The sequence below is a fragment of the Schistocerca piceifrons genome, chromosome X (genome assembly GCF_021461385.2).
Source record: "Schistocerca piceifrons isolate TAMUIC-IGC-003096 chromosome X, iqSchPice1.1, whole genome shotgun sequence".
NCBI classification, from domain to species: Eukaryota; Metazoa; Arthropoda; class Insecta; order Orthoptera; family Acrididae; genus Schistocerca; species Schistocerca piceifrons.
Window position 1 is genome coordinate 92,972,016 of NC_060149.1, and position 24,685 is coordinate 92,996,700.

Genomic DNA, 24,685 nt, shown 5'->3' on the forward strand with positions numbered 1-24,685 from the left:
AATGATTGTGTACAGCACAGGGTTGTGACATGTAATGCCCGTCTTGTATGAATAGACAGTTGCTGGAGGACTGGCACTTACGGATGATGGTTAGACAACACCACACATCAGAAACATTGGGCTGGCAGTGGAAATAGGCAGTTTATGGTGAGACCAGTGGCTGGATTGGCAACCACAACTGGAACAGCTGCAGCAACACCAGTGGAAACAACTGGGCCAGCTGCAGTGGTGGTGGCAGCAGCACTGGTGGCAGCAGCACTGGTGGTGATGAGAGGACCAGCCACAGCAGGGCTGGCTTTGAACATACTGACAAGACAGCTGGCATCGGATTCAAGAGAGCTGGTAGTGTCAGGAGGATTGGCTGTAGTAGGTGTAGTGGCAAGAAGACTGACAAAGGGATGGATAACGTTGCAGACAGGCCTGACGACGACTTGAGAGCCAGCTGGAAGATGGCTGGCAACTGCATAAGATTTGGCCAAGACAGGGACGACAGTGGTAGGATGTATGAGATGGCTGGCAGTGGTGTCAACAGCATGGCCAACTATACGAGGGCCAGTGATCTCTGGACTAATAACAGGGCTGATGTTGTTGCAGACAGGCTTGACAATGACACTAGGGTTGCCCAGACAGGGATGATGCCAACTGGAGTGATGGCAAGAGGAGGGCCAGCCATAACAGGGTCAGGGCTGACAAGTCCGACAAAGAGAGAGGTGGTGTCCAATGGCACCACAGGCAAGGGCTGGGTGAGAGTGGTGCTACTGCTGCCATACAGATACAGAGAGCCGCATGGCATGACATCAAGTTTATAGTCATTATCCTCCTGATGCGAGATGGGGGAAAACTGACAACACAAATGAAAAATTGCTGCATCTGCTCTGGCAAGAAAATGAGGAATGCATTGCTTACTATTGATGCCCGAGGCCATAAAATCAAACTCCAACTGTTGATATAGAGCTCCCAGTCTTCTTTCTGACTGTTAAACACACGAAAAAGTGACAGATGTGGGAATGGTGTGCCGAGACGTGGCTGTAGTAGCAGATACTTGAGTGAGCTGAAGTATGCCCTGTAACAACGTCTGAATTTGCTACTCTGGTGACAGAATGATATGAGACAAAGACAGCTCCATCGATAGGACAGGCATGGGATGAGGAAACTCAAACCATAGGCGAAAATACACTGCCAGTCTTGGAACTTTAATTTTCACAGAAATACAAAAAAGGCACTAACTAGTGAAAACAGTACAGACAAAAAGCACCAATTAGAGAATTTCCTTGGCGACAACACATGGGTGAAAGACAACCAGTGTGACACAGATACTGTCGCAAGATTTGTAGAATTTTACTAACACCACGGAATACAGATTATGTCAACACCGAAAGCATGAATAACCTATCTCATTAAAAAGACTCAACACATGAGCAAAAATAAATATGCTTGAAAACCTCTCAACCAAAGAGAAAAACAAAACACTACTCAAGCAAACTAAGTTGCAGCAAGAACAATGAAACACACATGAAAACAGTCTCATGCTCAGTACCCTGTATGGCAGATGGGAGAAGATCACAAAAAACCCCACTAACAGTATGAACACAGATACCGTTATGCTTGTCACCTCAAGGCAGGTGAGGAAAGAGAAGTCAACTACAACAACATACTGTAACACGAGTAGGCACAGAGTTGTTGCCACTTTTCTATCATATTTTCTACACACAGTTGCTTCCTGTGTTACAAGAGTAATCTCATGTCACAAAACATACACTTTATTAACTGCAGTAAGTCACAATGAAATTTGTCTTCCCCCCACCCAAAAAAAAAAAAAAAAAAAAAAAAAACTGAATGGTCATTTGTGATCACAGGATTAACAAACACAAAGCTTACTGTCACAGCAACAGCCCCGTTGAATTATCCCGTATGGCTGTAGGGCGCCGTCCGTGAGGGCTGCTCCCTGCATGAAGTATCGTAGGCATAATGATGGTGCGAAGCGGAACTGAGCATCCTGGCCTGTGTTAGTGATTGTCGTGTACCATACCAGAACTTGAACTGGAACTGGAATTCAACTGGAACATGAACTGAAACCAGCCTCCTGGAGGCTGTGCCTGATCTTGTGTACCCGGCAGGCTGAAGTATGTTTCCATCCACATGATGTGCAGAAATGTTGGGCTGGAAGTGGGCATAAGTGCCCTACTGCTAATATACTGCAGGTTTAATCTGTGTTGTAAAGCTGGCAGGGAACATGGGCTAAGGCAGCCCACTAGTGGTGTCCATATTTCGGATAGACAGAGTTGCAGGAAATAGCATTAAACCCCACCCCCCTCCCTTTTCCTTGTATTCCTGTTGCAGTGGTTGTGTCCTCTTGTGGGGTGGCGGGTGGAAATTTTATTTGTTTATATAAAATGTTGAATGTTTTTCCCGCGACGGCACGTGAAAATACGACATACGCAAACTGAAGATAGACCATAAAAGTCATCCCAGAATTAACACTTCACTCGAAAATGATTTCATGGTTACTCGTATCCCTAGTAACTTAATACGGCATCCAAGGCTGTTTATAGCAATGATACCGACGCGACGCGACGCGACTCCTGACACAGGTGGTGTGCTATTCAGCGTCTGGAGAGAACTGGGGCCTTTTTTCCTCACGCAGCATTCTTGTATATAAAGCCGCGGTGCGGACGGCTAAAAGAACACCTGATCAAATCGGCTCTCCCAACTAGCCGCTGGGCTAGTAATGCACCACTTTAAGTTATTGAATAAATCATTGCTTCCTTTGCTGATGGCCAATGAAGCTCTCAATTTAAATGTGCAATCAGCACACAGGTAAGTAATCATAATAAAAGTCTGACGTGGCTAAGTAAAATATTTTGGGCAAGAGAATTAATTTAATTACACTACACGCAGTAGACGAGCTCTGAAGTTGCCCTTTGGAGATACGCTATCGCTATAGTTTTATAGTTATTCAAATGAAACTTCTCACATCCTTATGGTTATAGTGGATCTCCATTCTACGTAAATATAAACATCCTAGCCTTATTTATTACCCTACTTAATCTATCTTGCTTCCTTAATTTTTAAGACAAAAACCAGAAAATCATGAATTTCCACTAAAATTTTAATTTGTTAGATCCAAAGTACTGTTTCTATTAAATTATTATGAAAAAGGAATCTAAATATAAATTTTTAAGTCTTTAGCTCTTTTCTGTTGCGCCAATGATTTTTACAGAAAAACGTCCAAATTTCGAAACTGGTTAAAGTTATTGAACTGATATTCAACACATATTGATTTAGTATTAATCCTGACATGCTAGAAACATTTCAGGTAATTTACTTGATTTTTAAAGTATTGCGCAACATTTATGGCGTCAGAGCTAGTTACAGCGGGCTAGGCTGGCACACAATGGAAAGACTGATGAGAATTTTATACGGCGTGAGTAGGCTGCTTCCCTACACTCTGGTGGTGGTTCCTGATTCCCTTGATGTGAACTTCCATTGGAATGGGGGCCTCCATCTGTCCTGGAGGCTGAGGTTGCTCCTGCTCCAGCAGCTAGGGGATTGATGTGGCATCTGTGGAAAAGAAAATGTGGAGGAGTTGTGAATGGTGACACCTGAGTCTGTACAAGGACAGAGTGTTTTCTGCTTACAGTCTCATTTTGTAGCAGGATCTCTACCATGGATTGGGCCAAAAGGAACACAATCTGTGATGGAACTCACTTGTGTTTGCTGCTGTTGATCACTGTCTTTCAAACGTTCTTGTGGAGCCTAAAATAATGGGGGCAGTCTACTGGCAGTGGGTCACTGTGGGTGACTGGTTTAACTATTGACAGGTTGATCCACTGAGGGTGACCGTGGAGCTACTCAGATGAGCTGATCCATAACAAGGTTGTGAACTGATTTGAAGCAAGAAACAGTGTGAGAGCATCTTCTATATTGTAGTCTTACTTTTGCTTGGCCATTTGTGATTTAAAAGTTTGCAGAAGCTGTTCTACCATGCTGTTAGAAGCAGGATGGAATGGTGCTGAATAGTATTTGTTTCAAAAAACCATTAGAAGTAAATGAAAAAAAAAATTAGGAGCAATTATCCATGATGATCACAACTGGTAAACACTGAATGAAGAAGATTTGAACCAGAGTTTGACTAGATTTTGCTGCAGTTGTGGACCACGTGCTTCAGCCATATGGAAATTTGCTATATGTATTTTTGAGGATGATCCATTGTGTACCTATGAAGGAGCCTGAAATGGCTGTATAGGTGGATGCCGCTGGAAGTACTTCCTGGCTGAAGCTACTTAGTGTTGCTTGCAAGGACGGCAATTGGAGAGGGTGTGCTCAATATGTTTATCGATATCTCGCCAAAATAAGTGATTCTTATTATTAGCGTAGCTAGTTAAAATTCAAACTCATATTGAGTTTTTGGATGGGAGACGGGCTATGTTCAGTCATTTAATTGTAAAGGTTGTCTTTCTGCACATACCATTATGTCTTTCCTTTGTGAGGTATTAGTGATGTTTCTTAAGTGTATCTATTAGATGTAAGTAACAGTGAAGAGTGAACATAAAGTTTAGTGTCAGGTTTGTGTTATTGTTGTCATCATTGTTGCTGTAGCTGTTGTTGGGACAGAAGGGAGAGGGTACAGTCTAATGTCCACATGTGACATAATGCTCCCAAATAGCATGAAGTGTGTCCTCTGAGCTTTACATCCCCATCTAACATACCAATCCCCTTCAGTAATGTTATGTTCCCTCTCTTCGTTGGACACTGTGGAGAGATTTGGGATTTACATCATATATTGGTGCAAGGTCTGATAATCAGGAACTTTATTCCACCACCTCTCCTATCCTTGCTAGCCAAATAATGATGATAAGCCTTTTTCACTACCAGAATTTGAACCAGCTACCTCAGAGTCAAGTGTCAACACACATGCATGTTTTAGGTGACATGGTGCAGTGGTAAGACAATAGACTCATATTTGGTAGGACTAAGGTTGAGCTAACCATCCAACCCCACTACGTTAAGATTTTCCTTGGTTACTCTAAATTGCTAATGGAAAATTCTGGGATTGCTCCTTTAAAAATGACATTGCCATTTCCCTTCCCCATCCCTGTTCATTTGGAGCTTGTGCTAATGACCTCATGGGCAACAAACTTCAAATCTGAATTTTCCATACCTTTTTTAAAGCAACTAAGTGTAATCTTAACCCCCCCCCCCCCCCCCACACACACACACATGCATAATTAGTTTAAAAAATTCACGAATTTTAGTACTGTGGCAGATCTCTTTCAATGCACATTTTGATTCAGAGTGAATATTTCATTTAGGGACCACTCTCTATGCAGTGGGTAAGTTATTAAACAACCATATTAAGTTATTACACTACTGCATTATTTTTCCTAGCTGTGCTAGTCCAGCAAGATATACAGAAAGGGTTCTTTGGAATGTAAGAAGGTTCTTTAGAATGTAAGAAGTTGTGGTATGGACCACAACATGTTAAGGCTTTGAACTAGCCCATGAGGTATGCATGGGTGTAAGTAGCCTATTAAAGACAGGAAGCCAGGTTTGAGTGCAAGTCTGTTGCTCAGATATCATGAATATTCATTTCAGTTATTTCAGTACATTGGTAATTTTTATTTTTGTGACCATCTAATCATAACTCAATGAAACACCATTTTTGTGCCAAAAAGCATTTGGCCTTTATTCTTTGCATGCGATCTTCAGTGGCCTGGAATATGTACATATTTTTGTTCGTACTATATTTTGTCTATACTATTTAGTTTATGTTTAGGATGTTGTATATATAGCTTATAAACACTTGTGGCACTTTCTGCTTTTCTGTGATATTGAAATAATTTCAAGCTCTACTCCTTGATTTTATGGATATAGATCTACATGAGGTGTTCTAGTCTTTTTGTTGCAGCTGTTCTTCTGCTGATAAGTACCGTTTGTAATTTAGTTTTCTCATTTCACTTGTTCACATTAGACATTCCCAAAGTAATACTTATCAACAAACCATAATATTATATGCTACTGAGGACTACAAAAGTTGAAGATTCATTTCAGTGTACAAGTAAACACTGGAACCCACATATTTTCAAACACTGTAGTACGTCTAATATTGTGCTGTAAGTGATTTATCAGTCAAATGTAGAAAGTAAAATTTAAAAAATAAATTACTCACATATGATCAATGAGGAAAGATGCAAATGAACAAAATTAGAAGTGAATGCAAAAATAATCTTAAGAGAAAAGTGGTACTGAAGGGGAGGGGATGCAAAAATGAGCATTCAAATAAATAGAAAGGAAAGGAAAACAAATCAGAAGCAAAAGAGGTCTCAGAAAGGAATGAGTGGGAGATAAAATATAAAAAGGAAAAGATAATAAAACAATAAAATAAAATGAAATAAAATGAGGGAAACAAAAGTATTGAGGTTGAGGGAGAGAAGGCTAATGTACAAAGTAAGCAGATAATTGAGGGTGGGAGGCTGTGAAAGAAAGGAAATAAGAGTAATCAGTTGCTTTCAAAAACATATTAGATTGTAAGTGTGTCAAATTTCCTGTGATAATTTGTACTTGCCATATGTTTGTTTTTGTTATTAATAAGTTACATTCAACAGCTTTTCTTTTGCCATTCTAACAGAGACCTCAACTACTACATTTTATAACCACTTAATTAATCTCATTGTTTGGAGGGTTTCCATCTTTGTAAGGTGTACATCAGTACCATTTCATTTCCATGATATATCAGTGCTGTGTCTAAAAAGAAAAATTCCCCATGCATAAAATGGACTATTTTCTTTTTTATTGTTTACAAATAAGCCCATTAGGACTACAGAAAGTAATTAGAGGTGGCCATTTGCCTTCCTTTGTGCCCATATTTCTTTCACTCTTTTCCTATGGCTTTCTTTTCTCTCTTCAGACCATGTTGTTGCTGTTTGGTTTTTTTCTCTTGGTTAACTTGCCATTTGTGAATTTTGGGCCAAATTTTGTTATGTTGAATATCTTCTGTTGTAAGTTCTACCAATTTCATATCATTTTTGTCCTTGCCAATCCATTTCATTGTGTCTGTTTTGACTTTACACTGAGCTATTTGTTTGTGTAAGTCTGTGTGGGTTCATTCTTTTAGAGTGTCCATAGAATTTTAAGCTAGGTTTTCAAATGGCACTATAGATATTTGTGTATTGTTTGATTTCCTGTTTGCCTGTCATTTGGTATTTTTGTCTAAAAGTTTTGGACCTAAAATTTTTCTTACCATTTTGCATTCCCTTTTCTCAGTGTTTTCAATGTCTATTTTCTTGTTGAAAATCCTGATCTGAGCGCTAGAGGCATTCTGGTTTAATTACTGTATTGTAATATCTTAGTTTTATGTTCTTGGTGATGCATTTGTTACAGATATTTTGGGTAAGTTAATATGCAGTCTTCATCTTTTGGCATCTAATTTTGTTCCATTATTTTTCTTGAACGGTTACAAAAAGATTTTTAAATTCTGGAACTTGTTTTTAATCATGTCATATTTCATCTTCATGAATTTTAGTGCTTGTTTGTTGTATATTGTCTGTGTCCGTAGCTGAGTGATCATCATGGCTTACTGCTGTGTAGGGGACTCAGATTAGATTTTTGGTACTGCCAGGGATTTTTCATTTGTGGGAGAACTCTGCCTTTTGAGGCCAACTGAGGAGCTACTCAACAAATTAGTAAGGGTTCCTAGGTCAAAAACCCAACATCAGCCAGGAGAGTGGTGTGCTGACTACATGCCTCTCCATACTGCATCTGACGACACCATTGGCAGAAGATAACACAGCAGTCAATCAGACCCAGTTGGCCCATCTAGGGCCAGAATATGGAAATTTTACAAATGTTTGTTACATATCAAGTATTCTGGCTTTTCAGGATATCTGGAGGCCGCCTGTCTCTTGCAGTTACTTTCAATTTTGGGCTGATGAAATGTCGTGGGTTAATATTGCTAAATCATCTGCAAATTGTAGACAATCTATAGATAACTTGCTTCTGTATAAAGTAATTGGTTGGTCAGTTTTGAGGATTGATTCCTGTTGGCATCATTCTCATTTCACTTTCTCAAGGACACAATTGAAAAGTAACAGAGAGAGCTCATATCCATGTCTTATTCCCATTTTGAGTTTAAATTTAATCTTGGAATAATTGCCTGTCAGCATCTGTTTTATGTTTGCAAGTGTTTTCAGATCTAGACCTTGTCCTGTTAATACTTGGAAGAGTGATTTGCTGTCAACAGAGTCATAGGCTTTTTTTAAATCAACAATTCTGGAGACTAAATTATTGCTACAAATACTCTGATGTCATAGAATTAGCTTTAGATTCAAGATTTGCTCTGGACACCAATAGCCTGGTCTGAATTCTGCCCAATATTCTCCAGTTGTAGGTTCAAGTTGTTTCTGTGCTTTATTGAGAAGAAACTGGGATAAAATTTTGTATGCAACTAATATAAGGGAAATTCCTCAGAATTTATTTACATCTGTTCTGTCTCCCTTTTTGTGTAACATGTGAATTAACACATTTTTTTACAATCTTTTGGAATTTGTTCTGTTTGGTACCACTACTAATCATTTCCCTTCCTGTTCCACTCACAAATAGTAGAGCGAGAGAAAAACAACTGTCTGTATGCCTCCATATGAGCCTTAATAACTCGTTCTGTTCATGGTCCTTATGTGAAATTTACACTGGCAGCAGTAGGATCATTCTGCAGTCAGCTTCAAATGCCAGTCCTCAAAATTGTCTCTTCTCAGAATTTTCTCAACAGAGTTCCTCGAAAAGAATGTCATCGTTCCTTCAGGGATTCCCATTTCCATTTTAGTTCATGAAGCATCTCCACAATACTTGAATGTTGACTGGACTTCCCGGTAACAAATCTAGCCTTTGAATTGCTTTGATGTCTTCTTTTATTCCAACCTGATGGGGTTCCCAGATATACAAGCAGTACTCAATAATGGGTCACATTAGTGTTCTATATGCAATCTCCTTTACAGATGAATCACACTTTCTTAAAACTCACCCAGTAAACCAAAATAATTTATTCACCTTCCCCACTACGTTCCTTACATGCTTGTTCCATTTCACATCACTTGGCAGTCTTATGCCTAAATAATTAATTGACCTGACTGTCAAGTAGCAAACTACTAATGTGATATTTGAACATTATGGGATTGTTATTCCTGCTTATCTGCATTAACTTACATTTGTCTTACATTTAGAGTTTGGTACCATTTGTCATACCAACTAGAAATTTTTTCTAAGTCATCTTATATCCTCCTACAGTCACTCAATGATGACACCTTCCTATATACCACAGCATCATCGGCAAACAGCCACAGACTGCTGCTCACCCTGTCTGTCAGGTTATGAATGTATATAGAGAAGAATAACGGTCATATCGCACTTCGCAGTGGTTTGCCAGTAAAGACAATATGTGGGATCCTATTCCCTAAGAAATCTTCAAGCCACTCACATACCAGGAACCTATTACGTATACTTGTACCTTCATTAGGTCTGCAGTGGTGCACCATGTCAAACATTTTTCTGAAATCTGGGAATATCGAATCTTTCTGTTGCTCTTCTCGAGGACCTTCATTGTATTCAAATTGAGAATATGTGCAAGAATTCTGCAGCATACCAATGTTAAGGGTATTGGTCTGTAATTTTGTGGGACAGTTCTTTTACAGTTCTTGTATACAGGAGTCATATATACTTTCTTTCCAGTCGTTTGAGACTTTGCACTGGGTAAGTGGTTTGTGATAGATGCAAGCTAAGCAAGTGGCCAATGCCACTGAATACTCTTTGTAAAACCAAATTGGGAGTGTGTCCGGACCGGGTGACTTATTTTCTTTCAACTTTTTTAGGTGCATCTCTACACCAGGGATGCCTGTTATTATGTCATCCATACAGGAGACTATGTGATGATTAAATTCCAGTATGTTTGTACAATCGTCCTGCATGAACAATTTCTTGAACATGAAATTTAAAACTTTAGCTTTCCTTTTGCTGTCTTCTGCTGTTGTACCAGGTCAGTCAATGGAAGAAGCCTTCAACCCGCGTAGCAATTTTATATAGGACCAGAACTTTCTCAGCTGCTTGGATATATCTTTTGCTAAGGTATGATGGTGGTAGTTGTTGTAGGCTCCACACAACATTCTTTTTAAAGGGACACGAGTTTCTTCTGCCTTTTGCCTATCTTCATTTGCGAGTTCTTTTTTAAATCCAAGGTGCAATAGTCCTTGCTTCCTCAGCATTTTCCAAATTTTATTATTAAACCACAGTGGATGTTTCCCATCCTTAATCCATGTACTCAGCTCATACCTCTCCAGAGCATGATCTGCAATCTGTTTAAACTTTGCCCATAATTCCTCTTATTTGCATCATACTGGGACCAAATGATGCCCATTCATTGTGTGAGTGGAATGCTGGCAACAGATTATATGCTCTTTCTAGAAAAATATTCTCCTAGCCTACTTGATTGATTTAATAAGTTTAGTAACCATCATCATCGTTGCTATGACGACGACATGATCACCAAACCCTTTCTCTATAGTGACACTGCCAAGAAGTTCAGGCTTGTTTGTGGCTCCAGGGTTTAAAATATGTCCATTGCATTGGGCTGTTGAACTAGCTGCTGAAAACAGTTTTTGGAAAACGTGTTTAAAAGTACTTTGCAAGACTGCCTCTCCATACCCCTGCAGTGAATCTGTGGACATCCCAGTCTGCACTTAGTAGATTAGACATCTCCAACTGATATTGCATGATCTGAGTATTTCCTCACTACCAAGTGTAGACTTCCTTTGAATGACTCTAAAACTGTCTCACCAGAATTGGGTGGCTTGTAAAAACATCTTACAATTAGCTTTTTTCCACCTAGACCTCTTATGCATGTCAACATGACTTCATAGTCCCACTTAAAATCAACATCATTAGATAAAATATTTCTTTGGACTTCAGTGAACACTTCCCTCCTGTGGTGTTTAATTTGTCTTTTCGATATATGTTCCATGACTTGATAGGTATTTCAGAGCTTCCTGCTTCAGGTTTCAGCCAGCTCTCCATCCCAAGAATAATTTGAATACAACAAACTCTATGGAGAGCAGTAAATTCAGGAACTTTGTTATGAGTACTTGAACAATTTATTGATAAAATTTTGATAGTCAAAATGTCATTATTCTGAGCATGGTCAGATTTCACCATCCGCATGTTGACTGGTGAGTGTTAATCAGAGTGCCTCAAACACCACTGTGCCTTGACAACCCCATATGCACTCCACAAGTCCTTTGCCACCTGAGTAGCTGCTTCCTTTGTGCAATGCATTTCTGACGCACGAATGTGAGTCCTACAATTCCCCAACTGTTAATGCACATCCAGATATCTGCAGTGAAGACCGTCAGAAACGATGAGGCCTTTTATTTAGATCCTCCACTCGGCCCCACTTTAAAGGCCCCGTTCAAGCCTGGGAACACTGCTGCAAACTGCAAGCTCTGCTAAGCCTTCACCACTTCTAACAGTTGTCTGTATGAATTGAGGATGGCCTTGGAAACCAAGCAACAGGGATCATGGTGCCAACACTCTGTGTGTGCTCAATAGCCACAGGCAAGATCTCCTCCACATTTCAGATGAAGCCCTCTGGCAGACATACTGAGTGCACGTTGGCTTTCTTTCCAGCCCTGAATGCTATTTTCCTAAGAGGCTCCATAATGCATCCAACATTGGAACTCACAGTAACTTGCACTATGGTGTCTGTCGCTGCCTCCATTGCTGTTGAATTTCCCACATCGTAGACCAATTCACTTCTCGTCACCTCTTACAATGTAATGAGCTAAACTTCCCCATCTTGTCATCTGGATTGCTGGGTTCTGAGCCACCCTGACATGACAAGGCGTAGTCCATAATCTTTTTTGTTATTCCAAAAAATAATTCATTTTCTAATTTTATTGAAAGTTGTTAATGGTTGATACCTCTTCGAAGTTAGTGTGACCCAGTGAATTGCCTGGCTGTGGTATAGAGGTTCCTTTGTGCCTGATTATCTTTCTGCTCCTTTTGTAATTCTATACAGGAATGTAATTGTTCACAAACTGATTATAATTATTTGAAAGGGTGTATAGGATATATTGGTACTTATGAGAATATATTTCTTTTTCCCATATACACTGAAGTTCCAAAGAAACTGGTATACGCTTGCATATTCAAATGCAGGGGTATGTAAACAGGTAAAATAAGGCGCTGTGGTCGGCATTGCCTACATAAGACAACAAGTGTCTGGTGCAGTTGTTAGGTTGATTACTGCTGCTCCAATGGCAAGTTATCAAGATTTGAGTGAGTTTGAATGTGGTATTGTGGTCGGCACACGCGTGATTGGACACAGCATCTTCGAAGTAGCGATGAAGTGGGCATTTTCCCATGCGACCATTTCACGAGTGTCCTGTGAATATCAGGATTCAGGTAAAACTTCAAATCTCCAACATCGCTGCGGCGGGAAAAAGACCTTGCAAGAACAGCACCAACAATGACTGAAGAGACTCATTCAACATGACAGAAGTGCAATCCTTCCACAAATTGCTGCAGATTTCAATGCTGGGCCATCAACAAGTGTCAGTGTGTGAACCATTCAATGAAACATCATCATTATGGGCTTTTGGAGCCAAAGGTCCTCTCGTGTACCCTTAATGACTGCATGACACAAAGGTTTATGCCTCGCCTGGGCCCGTCAACACTGACATTGCACTGTTGATGACTGGAAACATGTTACCTGGCCGTACGAGTCTCGTTTCAAATTGTATCGAGCGGATGGACATGTCCGGGTATGGAGACAACCTCATGAATCCGTGGACTCTGTATGTCAGCAGGGAACTGTTCAAGCTGGTGGAAGCTCTGTAATGGTGTGGGGTGTGTGCAGTTGGACTGATATGGGATCCTTGATACATCTAGATACTACTCTGACAGGTGAGAAGTACATAAGCATCCTGTGTGATCACCTGCATCCATTCATGTCCATTGTGCATTCCGCCTGACTTAGGCAATTCCACCAGGACAGTGTGACACCACACACAACCAGAATTGCTACAGAGTGGCTCCAGGAACTCTCTTCTGGGTTTAAACAGTTCCACTGGCTACCAGACTCCCCATACATGAACATTACTGAGCATACCTGGGATGCCTTGCAATGTGCTGCTCAGAAGAGATCTCCACCCCCTCGTACACTTACGAATTTATGGACAGCCCTGCAGGATTCGTGGTGTCACTTGCCTCCAGTACTACTTCAGACATTAGTCGAGTCCATGCCACGTCATGTTGCGGCACTTCTGCTTGCTCATGGAGGGCCTACACAATATTAGGCAGGTATACCAGTTTCTTTGGCTCTTCAGTGTATATAAGAAGTGATTCAGTTTTATCTTTTATGAATGACTGTATGTTGATGACCTGTGCTGATCTAAACCCTCTGTACACTTTTCTGATCAGCACAGTTTTAAGATTGTGTAGGATTTATATTCTGTCTATACAGAGAGAGAGAGAGAGAGAGAGAGAGAGAGAGAGAGAGAGAGAGAGAGAGAGAGATATTTTCCTTTGAACTGCAAGATAACATATAGTGCTGGCATGAGTTCCTACCATCAGTTTACTTTATATTTAAAATCATTAGTGAAATGTGTTTTAAATACTTAAATTCATGTACTGACCAGTTTGTTTTTATTGCTGATATAAGAGTCTGTTATCCGGGTATTCTGTGTATTTTTGCAGTTTTCATGTATTTATTTGTTTATCTGTGTATCAGGCCTAGGAAGTCCACAAGGATTCTGCAGGAAACCAAAGTTAGGGATACTGGTCTGTAATTGTGTGGGTCCGTTCTTTAACCCTTCTTATATACAGGAGTCTACTGCACTTTTTTCCTGTCACTTGGAACTTTGTATTGGGCCAGAGATTCACAATAAATGTAGGCTAGATAAGGGGCCAATGCTGTAGAATTTTTGTAAAACCAAATTAGGATTCGATCCAGACCTCGTGATTTATTTGCTTTCAAATCTTTCAGTTGTTTCTCTATGCCAGGTATTCGTATTACTATATCATTTATACGGCCAAATGATGGTATGTTTGCATGATTCTCCTTCATGAATGATTTCTTGAACATGAAATTTAAAACTTTGGTTTTCATTTTGCTATCTTCAACTGCCACCAGACTTATCGACAATAGACTAAATGGAAGCCTTAGACCTGTTTAGCAATTTTGCATAGGACCAGAATTTTCTCAGGTTATCTACCAAATCTTTTGCTAAGTTGCGATGGTGGTAGTAGTTGTATGCCTCACGTGTAGATCTTTTAACAGACATCCGAATCTCTATTAACTTTCACTTGCCGTCATTTGTGCATTCTCTTTTAAACTGAGAGTGCAACAGCCTCTGCTTTCTCAGCATCTTCCAAATTTTGTTATTAAACCATAGTGGATCTTTTCCATCCTTTATCCACTTACTAGGCACATAACTCTCCAGACCATGATTTACAATCTGCGTAAACTTTGCCCACAATTCCTCTACATCAGTCATCTGTGGTGATGCCAATGATGACAAAGACAATAAATGAAATAGTACTATATATGTATATATGGCAACAGTGTTGGTTGTCCTCTGTCAATAAAGCTCAGCATAAACTTGTAACATTACAAATCAATCACAAAAGGAGAGATCATGATATTTCACACACATGCAGTTAAGGTTGATTTAGAGCCTTGTGTTTTACTGCAATTTTTAATTAACTTCATTATTTTGGTATGTTGGCACAAGTTAAGCAAATCTGCTTGACGTGTTTGCATTTTTCTTGTGGCAGATTCCTTACGTAGCGCAGGATGATGATCAGGTTGAAATGTAACACATTGCAACTTAACAAGCTGCTACAAAAGTAGTTTGGTAACTGTCATGATTTTCTGTTCAACTTGTGATCTTATGATGGCAATTCTACATATCCAATATATTCTGTAGATTTTAGAGTGGCATATGGTTGCTTGATCTGCAGTGGGTCCTACAGGTGCAGAGTTTAGATGGTAAAGTGCATGTAGTCAACCACCATAAGGATTAAAGGTTTTGGCAGAGAAATCACAACAAATAAATTTGGTGCATTTCTGTAAAAACATTTGTTTGACGTAGTTCAAAGCATATTTATTTCATTATTATTATAATTATTTTAATTACAATTTCTTGTTGTGCATTATGTAGTAAAAGTAAAATGTAAAGCTATTTGAACACAGCAGTGCTTTCTTAGATATACTTTAATCGGAGGGGATAAGCCTTTGCCTTTCTCCGACCTTTACGGAGGGACCTACAGTTTAGAGTGGACACTGAACCACAGTGAAGCTTGGACCCTGAACCACAGTGAAGCTTGGCATTTTCCACATTAACAAATAATTGTTTAGAATACTATACAAATAGCGTTAGTGTCTGTAGATTCACACTAAGGAAGGAACATAAAATATTTCATTAATTATGTGCTCTTTTTCAGAATGTCTAGATTGAATAAGATTGCCACAGAAATTAATCTTGAATGTAATTCACTGGAGCGTCTGCCAGTCTCAATAGGAGACTTTCCATACTTGCAGTACCTTAATCTGCAGTTTAATAAACTAACAGATCTTCCAGAATCAATTTCAGAGCTTGTTATGCTTCGTGAACTTGTACTTGCTTGCAACAGGTTAGTACAGATCTCCTTCATTGTTGGTTATCTTTTCAGGGACTTTTTTTAAAATTCCAGTTTCTTTTACAATACTCAGATTTCTATTTGTTTGCATAGATTAAGATTTTATAACAGGTCAGTGTCTCCTTGAATACTTGATGTCGTATTAATGTAATTATCATGGAGTACACTGTATTTAAGTACATTAAGTTAATATAAATACTGTGTCTTGTCTTTCGTTAATTTTTATTTTTCTGTGGTTTAAATTGGAGGTTCTTGGTTGTCTTTCATTTCCACAGTTTCTGAGGCAGCATTAGAATTTTCATTTTTTAACTTTATGATTAAATGTTCATTATGTGCAACTTGCATTGTGTCAAGAAATTTTAAAGTAACTTTTTGACTTCAGGATTGTATGCGTTTGAATTTGTAGGACACAATTAACAAATTGCCACAAAGTTGTGTCCCCCCTCCCCTCCCCCTGTTGTGTCTTCTGTGGAAACACATTTATGTTTAGGACATGATACACCAAACCTTGTGCTATAAATATGTAAAGGAAGTTCTATCGGAATGTAAGTACATTAAGGGTAAAGGAGACCACCCACCAAGTAGTGGAAGTGTTGAGATGTCGACAGGCACACACAAAAGGGAAATAAAACTTGCTAGTTTCCAGAATAAATCCTTTTTGAGCCTCAGTACATCCCCCACCCCACATATGGACACACAATGCCAGGATTGCACTTTGACTGGTGATGTGGGGTTTGTGTCTGGTTGGGGGGAGGGGGGGGGGAGTGGTTAAGGGAGAGAGGTGGGAGGCAGAAACATGGATTGGCGGTAGGTAGTGAGCAGCTTGGAAGGTGACAGCAGATTGGTTGTTTAGGAATGTGTAATGGAGGGGTGGCAGGTTCACAGGTTAGCCATGTGATACACAAGCGCCATAGGCAGTGGGGTGTGTCGCCCAAAGATGGTGATCTGAAAATGTGGATTGGGAGGGGGTGATAGGACAGAGAAAAGGGAAACCCTTGGGCAGATAGTGTGTGGACAGTTAGTTAACTGAGACTGAGGCCAGAAGGGTTATGGGAATGAAGGATGTGTTGTAAGAATAACTCCCATCTGAATAGCTCAGAAAAGCTTGTGGTGGAGGGAAGGAACCAGATGGCCCAGGTTCTGAAGCAGACATTGAACTTCAGCATGTTGTGCTCAGCTGCATGTTGTGCCAATGGTTCGCCAACTTTATTCTTGGCCACAGTTTTCCAGTGGCCATTCATTCTGGTGGGCAGCTGGTTGGTTGTCATATTAGTGTAAAGAGCTATGCAGTGACTGCAGCAGACATGGCTATTTTCAAAGGTGGCCCTGCCTCTGATGGGATAAGATTAATGTTTGGGATAAGATTAATGATTTGGGATGCAGTTGGTAGGAGTGTGGCTCAGAACCATACCCGACCTCCTTGACTGAAATATTTTGTGGATTTTGTGCATCACTTGTGGCGATGACACAATGTTACCTTAAACAAAGTCACAAACAATTTCCTCCTCCATACTTGTCCATCCTGAATTAATACTTAGTATGTAAGAACCTGGTCATCAGTGACACATGAAGGTTTAAACTTCCTTTCCCTCTGTAAGAAGGCTTGCCATGTGTTAACTCTGCAATTTGTCATCAAGTGACCATGAAAGATTTAACACTTTTGTAACGATCACTTCTAACAAAAATAATAAATTAAAACAGTGCAATTTGGGAAGAAAAACATTTATAGCACTAAAGTATTGTTTAAATGCAAAACTAGGTGACTGTTAGTTGAGATGTAATGGTTATCTAAGGTTTTCAGACTTCCATTAGTTGATGACTAGAGTGTTATGAGGCAAAGAAAAAATATATATAAAGCATAAATAACCAGAAATATTACTGTATCCAGACCCTGAACCAGCATAAACACCAAATATCATGACATAGGTAGATGTGGAGCAAAACTTATTTTGTTTATATTTGCAACCATGGAAACACATTTTACAATTATATAATGCTGCAGAATGCCAATAAGCACTTGTAGGTTAACATTCCAGATTCTAAGATTAAAATAGACTCCATTAAAAAGATGTACTTTCAATTAATTTTTCAAAATTCTACAAGTTCAGGTTTTCTTTCTGTATTTGTGTTTTGAAGCTGCTCGTTATTTAACTTGTGTCAGGATACAAATCTGTCTGTGAATCGTGTGAACTTTAATTCTGGGTGATACCATATTTTAACTGTTTGTGTATTGTATTCTCTGAGGCGGGATGTGGGGACCAGCCGTGCTATTGTCTCAACAAGTGTGGGGAAACTGCCCAAAAACCACTCTTCAACTGGTCAGTGTACCAGCCAACAGTTGTTAATCTTCTGCATGGATTCAATCCGGATGTGGCTCACCTCCATGTCTCACAAGCTAGGGCACTGCACACTACACTGTAAGAACAGGTCGTGTTCTGGATGCACAAATCGTATTTTATCTGAAACGTACTTTGATTGTTCATCTCAAACATTACTGAAAAGTAAATGTCATAAGTCATTTGAAGATACCTGTGCGTGATATCAGATTATCATCTCTACACAGTATTCTTACTCCTAATTTTTGTGAACTGTAACTGCTTAAATTGCTTTATTTTTGTTTTCAGTTATGGTTTTTAGCTGAAGTTTAAAATGCTAACATAAAGCATTTAGTTATACCTGTCTTAAATTGCATATGCACCAACTTGTAAGATTATTGGTAGAAAGAGCGTTGATTTTTATCTGTGTTCTTAGTAATTGTTGATATCAAAAATCTAGTTGGAGAAACATAATTATTCACATTACAGATATCTCTAAGAGCAATTATTATGTATTTGTGCTATGAAAGAATTCTTGACATTACAGGTTTCAATATATACCACCTATTATTGCAACCTTACAAAGTTTGGAGATTTTGGATTTGAAAGGGAACACCTTGGCAGAAATTGATATGGAAGTCCTCTCTCAACTAAGAAGACTTGCAGTACTTGATTTATCAAACAATAACATATCATCTGTTCCACCACAACTTGGGAACTTGAGGCAGTTAAGGTGAGTTCCTTATTGTAACTTTGTTTAAATTGGTATTTGACAAAAAATCTAGAATGAAATATTTGCAGTAGCTATGGCAAATGATAGGAAAGATGGGGAACTCTGAATGCCCCATGTTAGACTGCAGTGCAGTCTTGCAACGAACATTGAACAGCTTGCTTGCAGCTTGGTTTCATATTAATCTATATTAGGAAGTTTGGAAATATGGAGTTTTGTGCAATACATCATGAAGAGCAATATTATAATGTTACTGAATTTGGTACAAGAGAATACAGCTACAAAAATAAAAAGAAATAAAACTGATTTTGCAGTTTAGTATTGTGCAAGCCACATTGTTCCCAATGAAATTCTTTTACAATTAAACTTAACTGAAAGAGAGGCAAAAACAAATAATCTCCATAATGTACCATAAGGACAATGCAAATCTCACTTTTTTTTTTAGCTTTTTCTGAGACTGTTTGCTGTTTCAGTTCAAAGTGGCTCCATGCATTTTAAGATATAATTGATAAATCTGCAGTGTAATTTCCATTTAAAAGATACGTAGTAGTAGTAGTAGTAGCAGCAGCAGCAGCAGCAGCAGCTTTATCCATCTGTAGATCATTTTTTACAAGGATATAGGACACGTCAAAGTATTTTCAAGTTTAGACCAATTTGAAATAAGCTAATTCGTATACACATACATATACGGACTTCTAGTTGGACACAATCATTAGATTTACTCCTGGTATACAATACTTTTTTTGCAAATAAGTTATTAAATAATGTAATGCCACACTGTTCACTCATATCTCACCATCAGTCACTGCACACACTATACACACGTCGTTTCATAACACTTCACTCACTACACACACACACACACACACACACACACACACACTGGTGATCTCTGGGCCATTTTCTGTACCGCAACTCGCAACTTCCCATTTGCTATCCTGAAAAACTGAGTCGGCATCCCTCTACAATGAGTGAGATGCTGAGCTCAGAAAGAGGAAGAGGTGTTAGTATTGTGCTATGCATAGCTTTCAGTTAAGTACATCTAGAAAAAAAAGAAGGAAAAAATAATAATTTGAAGGTGTTACGTGGAATGTTGGATGTTTTATAATCATTATTATTATTATTTATTTGTATAACTTTTTTTTACCAAACCCCTAATCTGTTTTATATAATTAATCCTTCAATGCATAAAGTGTGTTGCATAACAGGTACTTTCTAGCTGCCTTTTTAAGTAAGTGTATTTTTGTAATTTCTTTAATCTCTCTTGGTAATTTATTGTACAGTTTTATTGCTTGATAGAAAATGCTGTTTTGAGTTTTATGTTTATTTTTTCTTGGTAAGTGTAAGTTGAGTCTAGCTCTTGTTCCATGGTCATGACAGAGCTGTTTGTGCAGTAATTAACAATGTTATTTTTGATGTGTACAACTGAATGGTGAATGTATTCACATGGAACAGTTAAAAAGCCCAGTGTTCTGAACAGATCTTTACAATGAGCTTGACTACTATTTTTGGTTATTATTCTTATTGCTCTTTTCCATAGCTAAGAACTGAGTGTACATATGAATAGTATGTAACTGAAAGACACTGCATGTTACACACTGATGATAGCACTCTAAGGGCATATCATGCTGATGACATTCTGTTTGCAAGTACACTTGTATGTTCACACCACTTCAAATGAGAATCAATATTCATTCCTAGAAATTTTGCCTTTGTTACACAGTCTATAGAAGTGCCATCTACATTTAATTTTGTCATTTTTCCTCTTCAAACTGAAATTCATGGCATTAGTTTTCTTTATGTTCAATGTCACTTTATTACTTATTGACCAATCATAATCTTCCTTGGAGTTTCATTTGCTTACTGTGTAAGGAGTTCTGTTGTTTTCTCAGTGACTGTAATATTGCTGTCATCAGCAAAGAGAATTTTCTCACCATGAGTAACACTACTGGGAAAGTCATTGATGTATATCAGGAATAGTAGTGGTCCTAATATGCTACCTTGCGGAACCCCTATATTAATGTATTTTGGTTCTGATAAGTGTTTTACTAAATGTTTGGATCTATTTGAAGTATGTGTTGTTTCTACTCTTTGTACCCTATATGCTAGGTGTGATTGATATCAGTCATTAGCTACCCCTCTTATTCCTAATGCTTGTAATTTATTTAATCGAATCTTGTAGTCGACTGTATCAAAGGCCTTAGAAAGATCCAAAAATATGCCTGTGACACACTCATCTTTAGAGCATCAAGTACAACTTTTGTGAATTCTGCTATGGCTGACTCCGTATTTTTGACACGTCGGAAACTAAATTGTGATTCGCTTAAAAGATTGTATTTATCCAGGCAATTCATTAATCTGCCTTTCATAATTGCTTCTATTATTTTTGAGAATGGTGACAGCAGGGAGATGGACCGGTAATTTTCTATGCCTTCTGCAGTACCTTTCTTGAGCAAAGGTACAACTCTTGCCTGTTTTAACTACTCTGGAAATGTCCCCGATGTGAAGGATTAATTTATTATATTTGTTAAAGGGCCTTGTATAATCTGTATGCATTGTTCCAGTACACACATTGGTACTTCATCTAAGCCTACTGAGTTTTTATTTTTTAGTTTTTGAACAGTTTTATTGACTTCATTCTCAGTGGTTGGAAGTAACATCATTGTATTTAATGCAACATTATTTACAGGTATTAGATTTGTTTGGGGATTTTTTTTAAAGTTCTCTGCAATACTTGAAAAAATGCTCATTTACATAGTTTGCTAAGTTTTATGGATCATTTATTACCTTATCCCACTCCCTTAGCAGCATGTTATTCTGCATTTGTTTGCGTCTCCCTGTTTCCTTTTTTATAACATTCCTGATTGCTTTGCTTTTATTCTCTGCATGATATATTATTTTGTCATTAAATGACTTTTTTGCAGCAATCAGCATCTTCCTATAGATCTTTTGCATCTACGATAGATATTTAAGAATTTGGATCATTGTGGCTCTTTTTCATGGAACTGAGGTATTTAAGTGTTTGGGAGGACTTCTTAATACCTGCTGTCATCCATCTGTTTTTGTGAGATGTTGATAAAGACATGCATACTTTTGGAAATGCATTTTCAAAGTTCAATTTAAATAATGTGGAGAATTTAGAGAGTTTCATAGTCACATTGGTTTCTTTATACACTTCATCCCAGCTTTTGTTTGCTATTTCTTTTGAAAAATCTCTGATAGATGTTATTTATAGGCTTGGAGTTTAGGGAATGATTCAATGCCTGATTTTACTGTTGTTATTTGACATAGATGGTCTGATAGTCCTAGATCTTCTACAGCTACATCACATTTTTCCCTGTTCATATTTGTGGTCACATGGTCAATTGCTGATGCAGTCATTGTTGTAACCCTTGTTGCACTATTGACCAATAGGGATGTGTCAAAACTTTGAAGGATGTTTATGAAGGTGCTGCTGAATTCATTTATGATACTAGTGTTGATGTTAATGTCTCCACACAGAATTATGTTGACCTTTATACTTGAGACTTTATCTAGAACTTCTGTTAATTCATTGAAAAAAGTGTCCACACTACCACTGGGAGATCTATACACACACAAAATCATTAATTTCTTGGTGATATCAAGCCCTGTTAATTGAATAGCTGATATTTCAAAGTGTTTGTCTTCGCTTACTGTACTGAGGTCATGTCTTGATTTGAACTGTTCCTTTTCTGATGTAAATGCATGATCCTCCACCCCTTGAAGCAGTTCTGCAGTGAGAGTTTGCCCTTTCATACAGTGATAATACTACATGTTGGATTTCTGTGTCTCTGCACCAGTGCTCAGTAACACAAATTACTGTGCAGTTCAAAGATGGAAGCTCAACTTCTAATAGTTGTATTTTATTTTTTATTGATTGCTTGTTTTGATGGAGGATTGTTAATTCCGTGAAATGCCCCAGGTTAATCTTTCGAATGGTTTGTTTTTCTTTGCGACATCTGGTATGTGTGGTATTTGAAGTTTTAAAATCTGTCTTGTGAGTGATTGTTTCAGTATTTTTTAAACTGCTGGAGATACTCTTTAGGCAGGGGAACCCGCTGTCTGGATTTACCCTAAAAAGACCTACTTTTCCTACCAATGACAAAAGGTATTTGACCATGTGTGGCCCGAGATCCATCCCCCTATACTTTCATGAATCAGCTGTACCAATGTTCCCTTCTCAGTCCTGTTTAGGTGTTGGCAATGCCAGTGAAACCTCATCTGTTGATAGTCTCGACAGGTACCAGAGAAACATGAACAAAGTTGGCTGTCCTCAGAGCCATCCCTAACCCCACATTGATTCACCTCACAGCTCCATCAAGGTGTGGTCGGTCATGATGCCGGAACAGCCCAACAAAGTTCACATAGGTGCCATGAGTCAGGGAAGCTATCTTGTCCAGGGCACTACCTATTATGTCATATGCCCCATCCCTGTCCAAACTGTTTCCCACCCCACCCACTATCACTACATATGGTCCTCTTTTGTACAGTCCTTGCAAAAAGACCCTAGATCCTCAGATGTTAAGTCCCATAGTGCTCAGAGCTATTTGAACCATTTTGTCTCAAATTTAGGGTTGAAATTGTGTAAAACATTGGTGTTATTTAGTGGTAGAGTATGAAATGAAAAAAGATACAGTATATAAACTTTTGGCTACAGTGTGATACTGTTACCACCACCCCTCCCCCTCCCCCTCCCCTGCTTCCCCAAAATATTGGTTGTGGTGACAGATTGATGTGTAGCTAGTCAAAGGTCTACTAGGTTAATTCCAAAACATAATTGTTGCTGTGTCCCCCAGGATGGAAATCATGAACTGTGCCTGGGGTAAACAAACAACTAACTAGCCCTGATAGGGAACAATATTACATGTAAAAGTTTCCTTTCTGTTGCACTGCTATTTATGAATGACTTCTTTTCCAAAGAAGGTTGATGGGCCACTGTTGTTCTTTAGTGCTTTGTTAACTTTGCACAAAATGTTTCTAATGTGTTATGTAATTTGTATACTTTTGCTGTGGTTTTTCTGTCCTACAGGACTGTGAAGTTGGAAGGAAATTGCTTTCGTCACCCCCGTCAGTGCGTATTATTGCAGGGCACTGAATCACTGCTATCTTACCTTCGAGATCGCATTCCACAAGAGTAATGCTGAAGCACTACTACAGTATTTCTTTTTATCAAACTATTTATTCTATAAAGCACTATATGTTACAAATTACTGTCAGTATTATAAATGGATTTGCAGAAATGTGTGTCACATATAATGTTAAGGTTATTTCTGTTGTCCAAGTGAAATGTAAACAATTCAGTATCTGAAGAGCTAACTTGATTTAAAAAGTGAAGCACAAGATTATTTTTTGATATGAGTTAAAATGATACAGTCATGTAAAAGCAAGCTATGTTAATTATATTCTTTCACAGTGGATTACATGTCTTACATTCTGCTACCTCCTCCTTTGGCCTCAACCCCTCCTGTTGCAGTCTGAGACACTTTAAAATATTATCATTATTTTATTTTTATTTTATTTACATGCCAAATTCCATATTACCAAATTGAGGAGCAAATCTCCAAGGTCATGTAACGTGCTAGTACATGAAATTACAGCATAAGAGTAATAACAAATAAAAATAAAATGTTTATGAACCCGAAAAAAGTCAGTCCATAAGTTTAAGTAAATGCTATCAACAATCCAACAAGAATCAGCTTTAGGTTTCTCAAGGAAGGAGTGACCCATGAGGAAACTCTTGTAAATTTTTTTTTAAGATCTGCAGGAATCGGACACTTCCCTTGACCTATACAGGTCAACGGCGACTGACGGTACTGAAACACCAACGCCTACAACAAAAACTACAGAAATTGGAATCAGACATTTCCCTTAACCACAGGTGATGGTACCCTACATACAAACACCTATATAAAAATATGGAAATAGAAATCGGTCATTT

The 24,685-nt window shown here is 38.5% G+C and overlaps 1 protein-coding gene across 1 annotated transcript in view; it reads left to right on the forward strand.

The window, feature by feature from the left end:
- The window catches only part of LOC124721175 (leucine-rich repeat-containing protein 40-like), a 221,279-nt gene extending 197,129 nt beyond the window's left edge, over positions 1–24,150 (forward strand). Inside the window, exons 9-11 of the mRNA XM_047246009.1 lie at positions 15,487–15,675; positions 18,544–18,729; positions 23,777–24,150. Coding sequence (XP_047101965.1) covers positions 15,487–15,675; positions 18,544–18,729; positions 23,777–23,885 — 484 coding nt within the window. The 3' untranslated portion in view covers positions 23,886–24,150. The remainder of the gene's footprint in view (positions 1–15,486; positions 15,676–18,543; positions 18,730–23,776) is intronic.
- Positions 24,151–24,685: the final 535 nt, after the last annotated feature.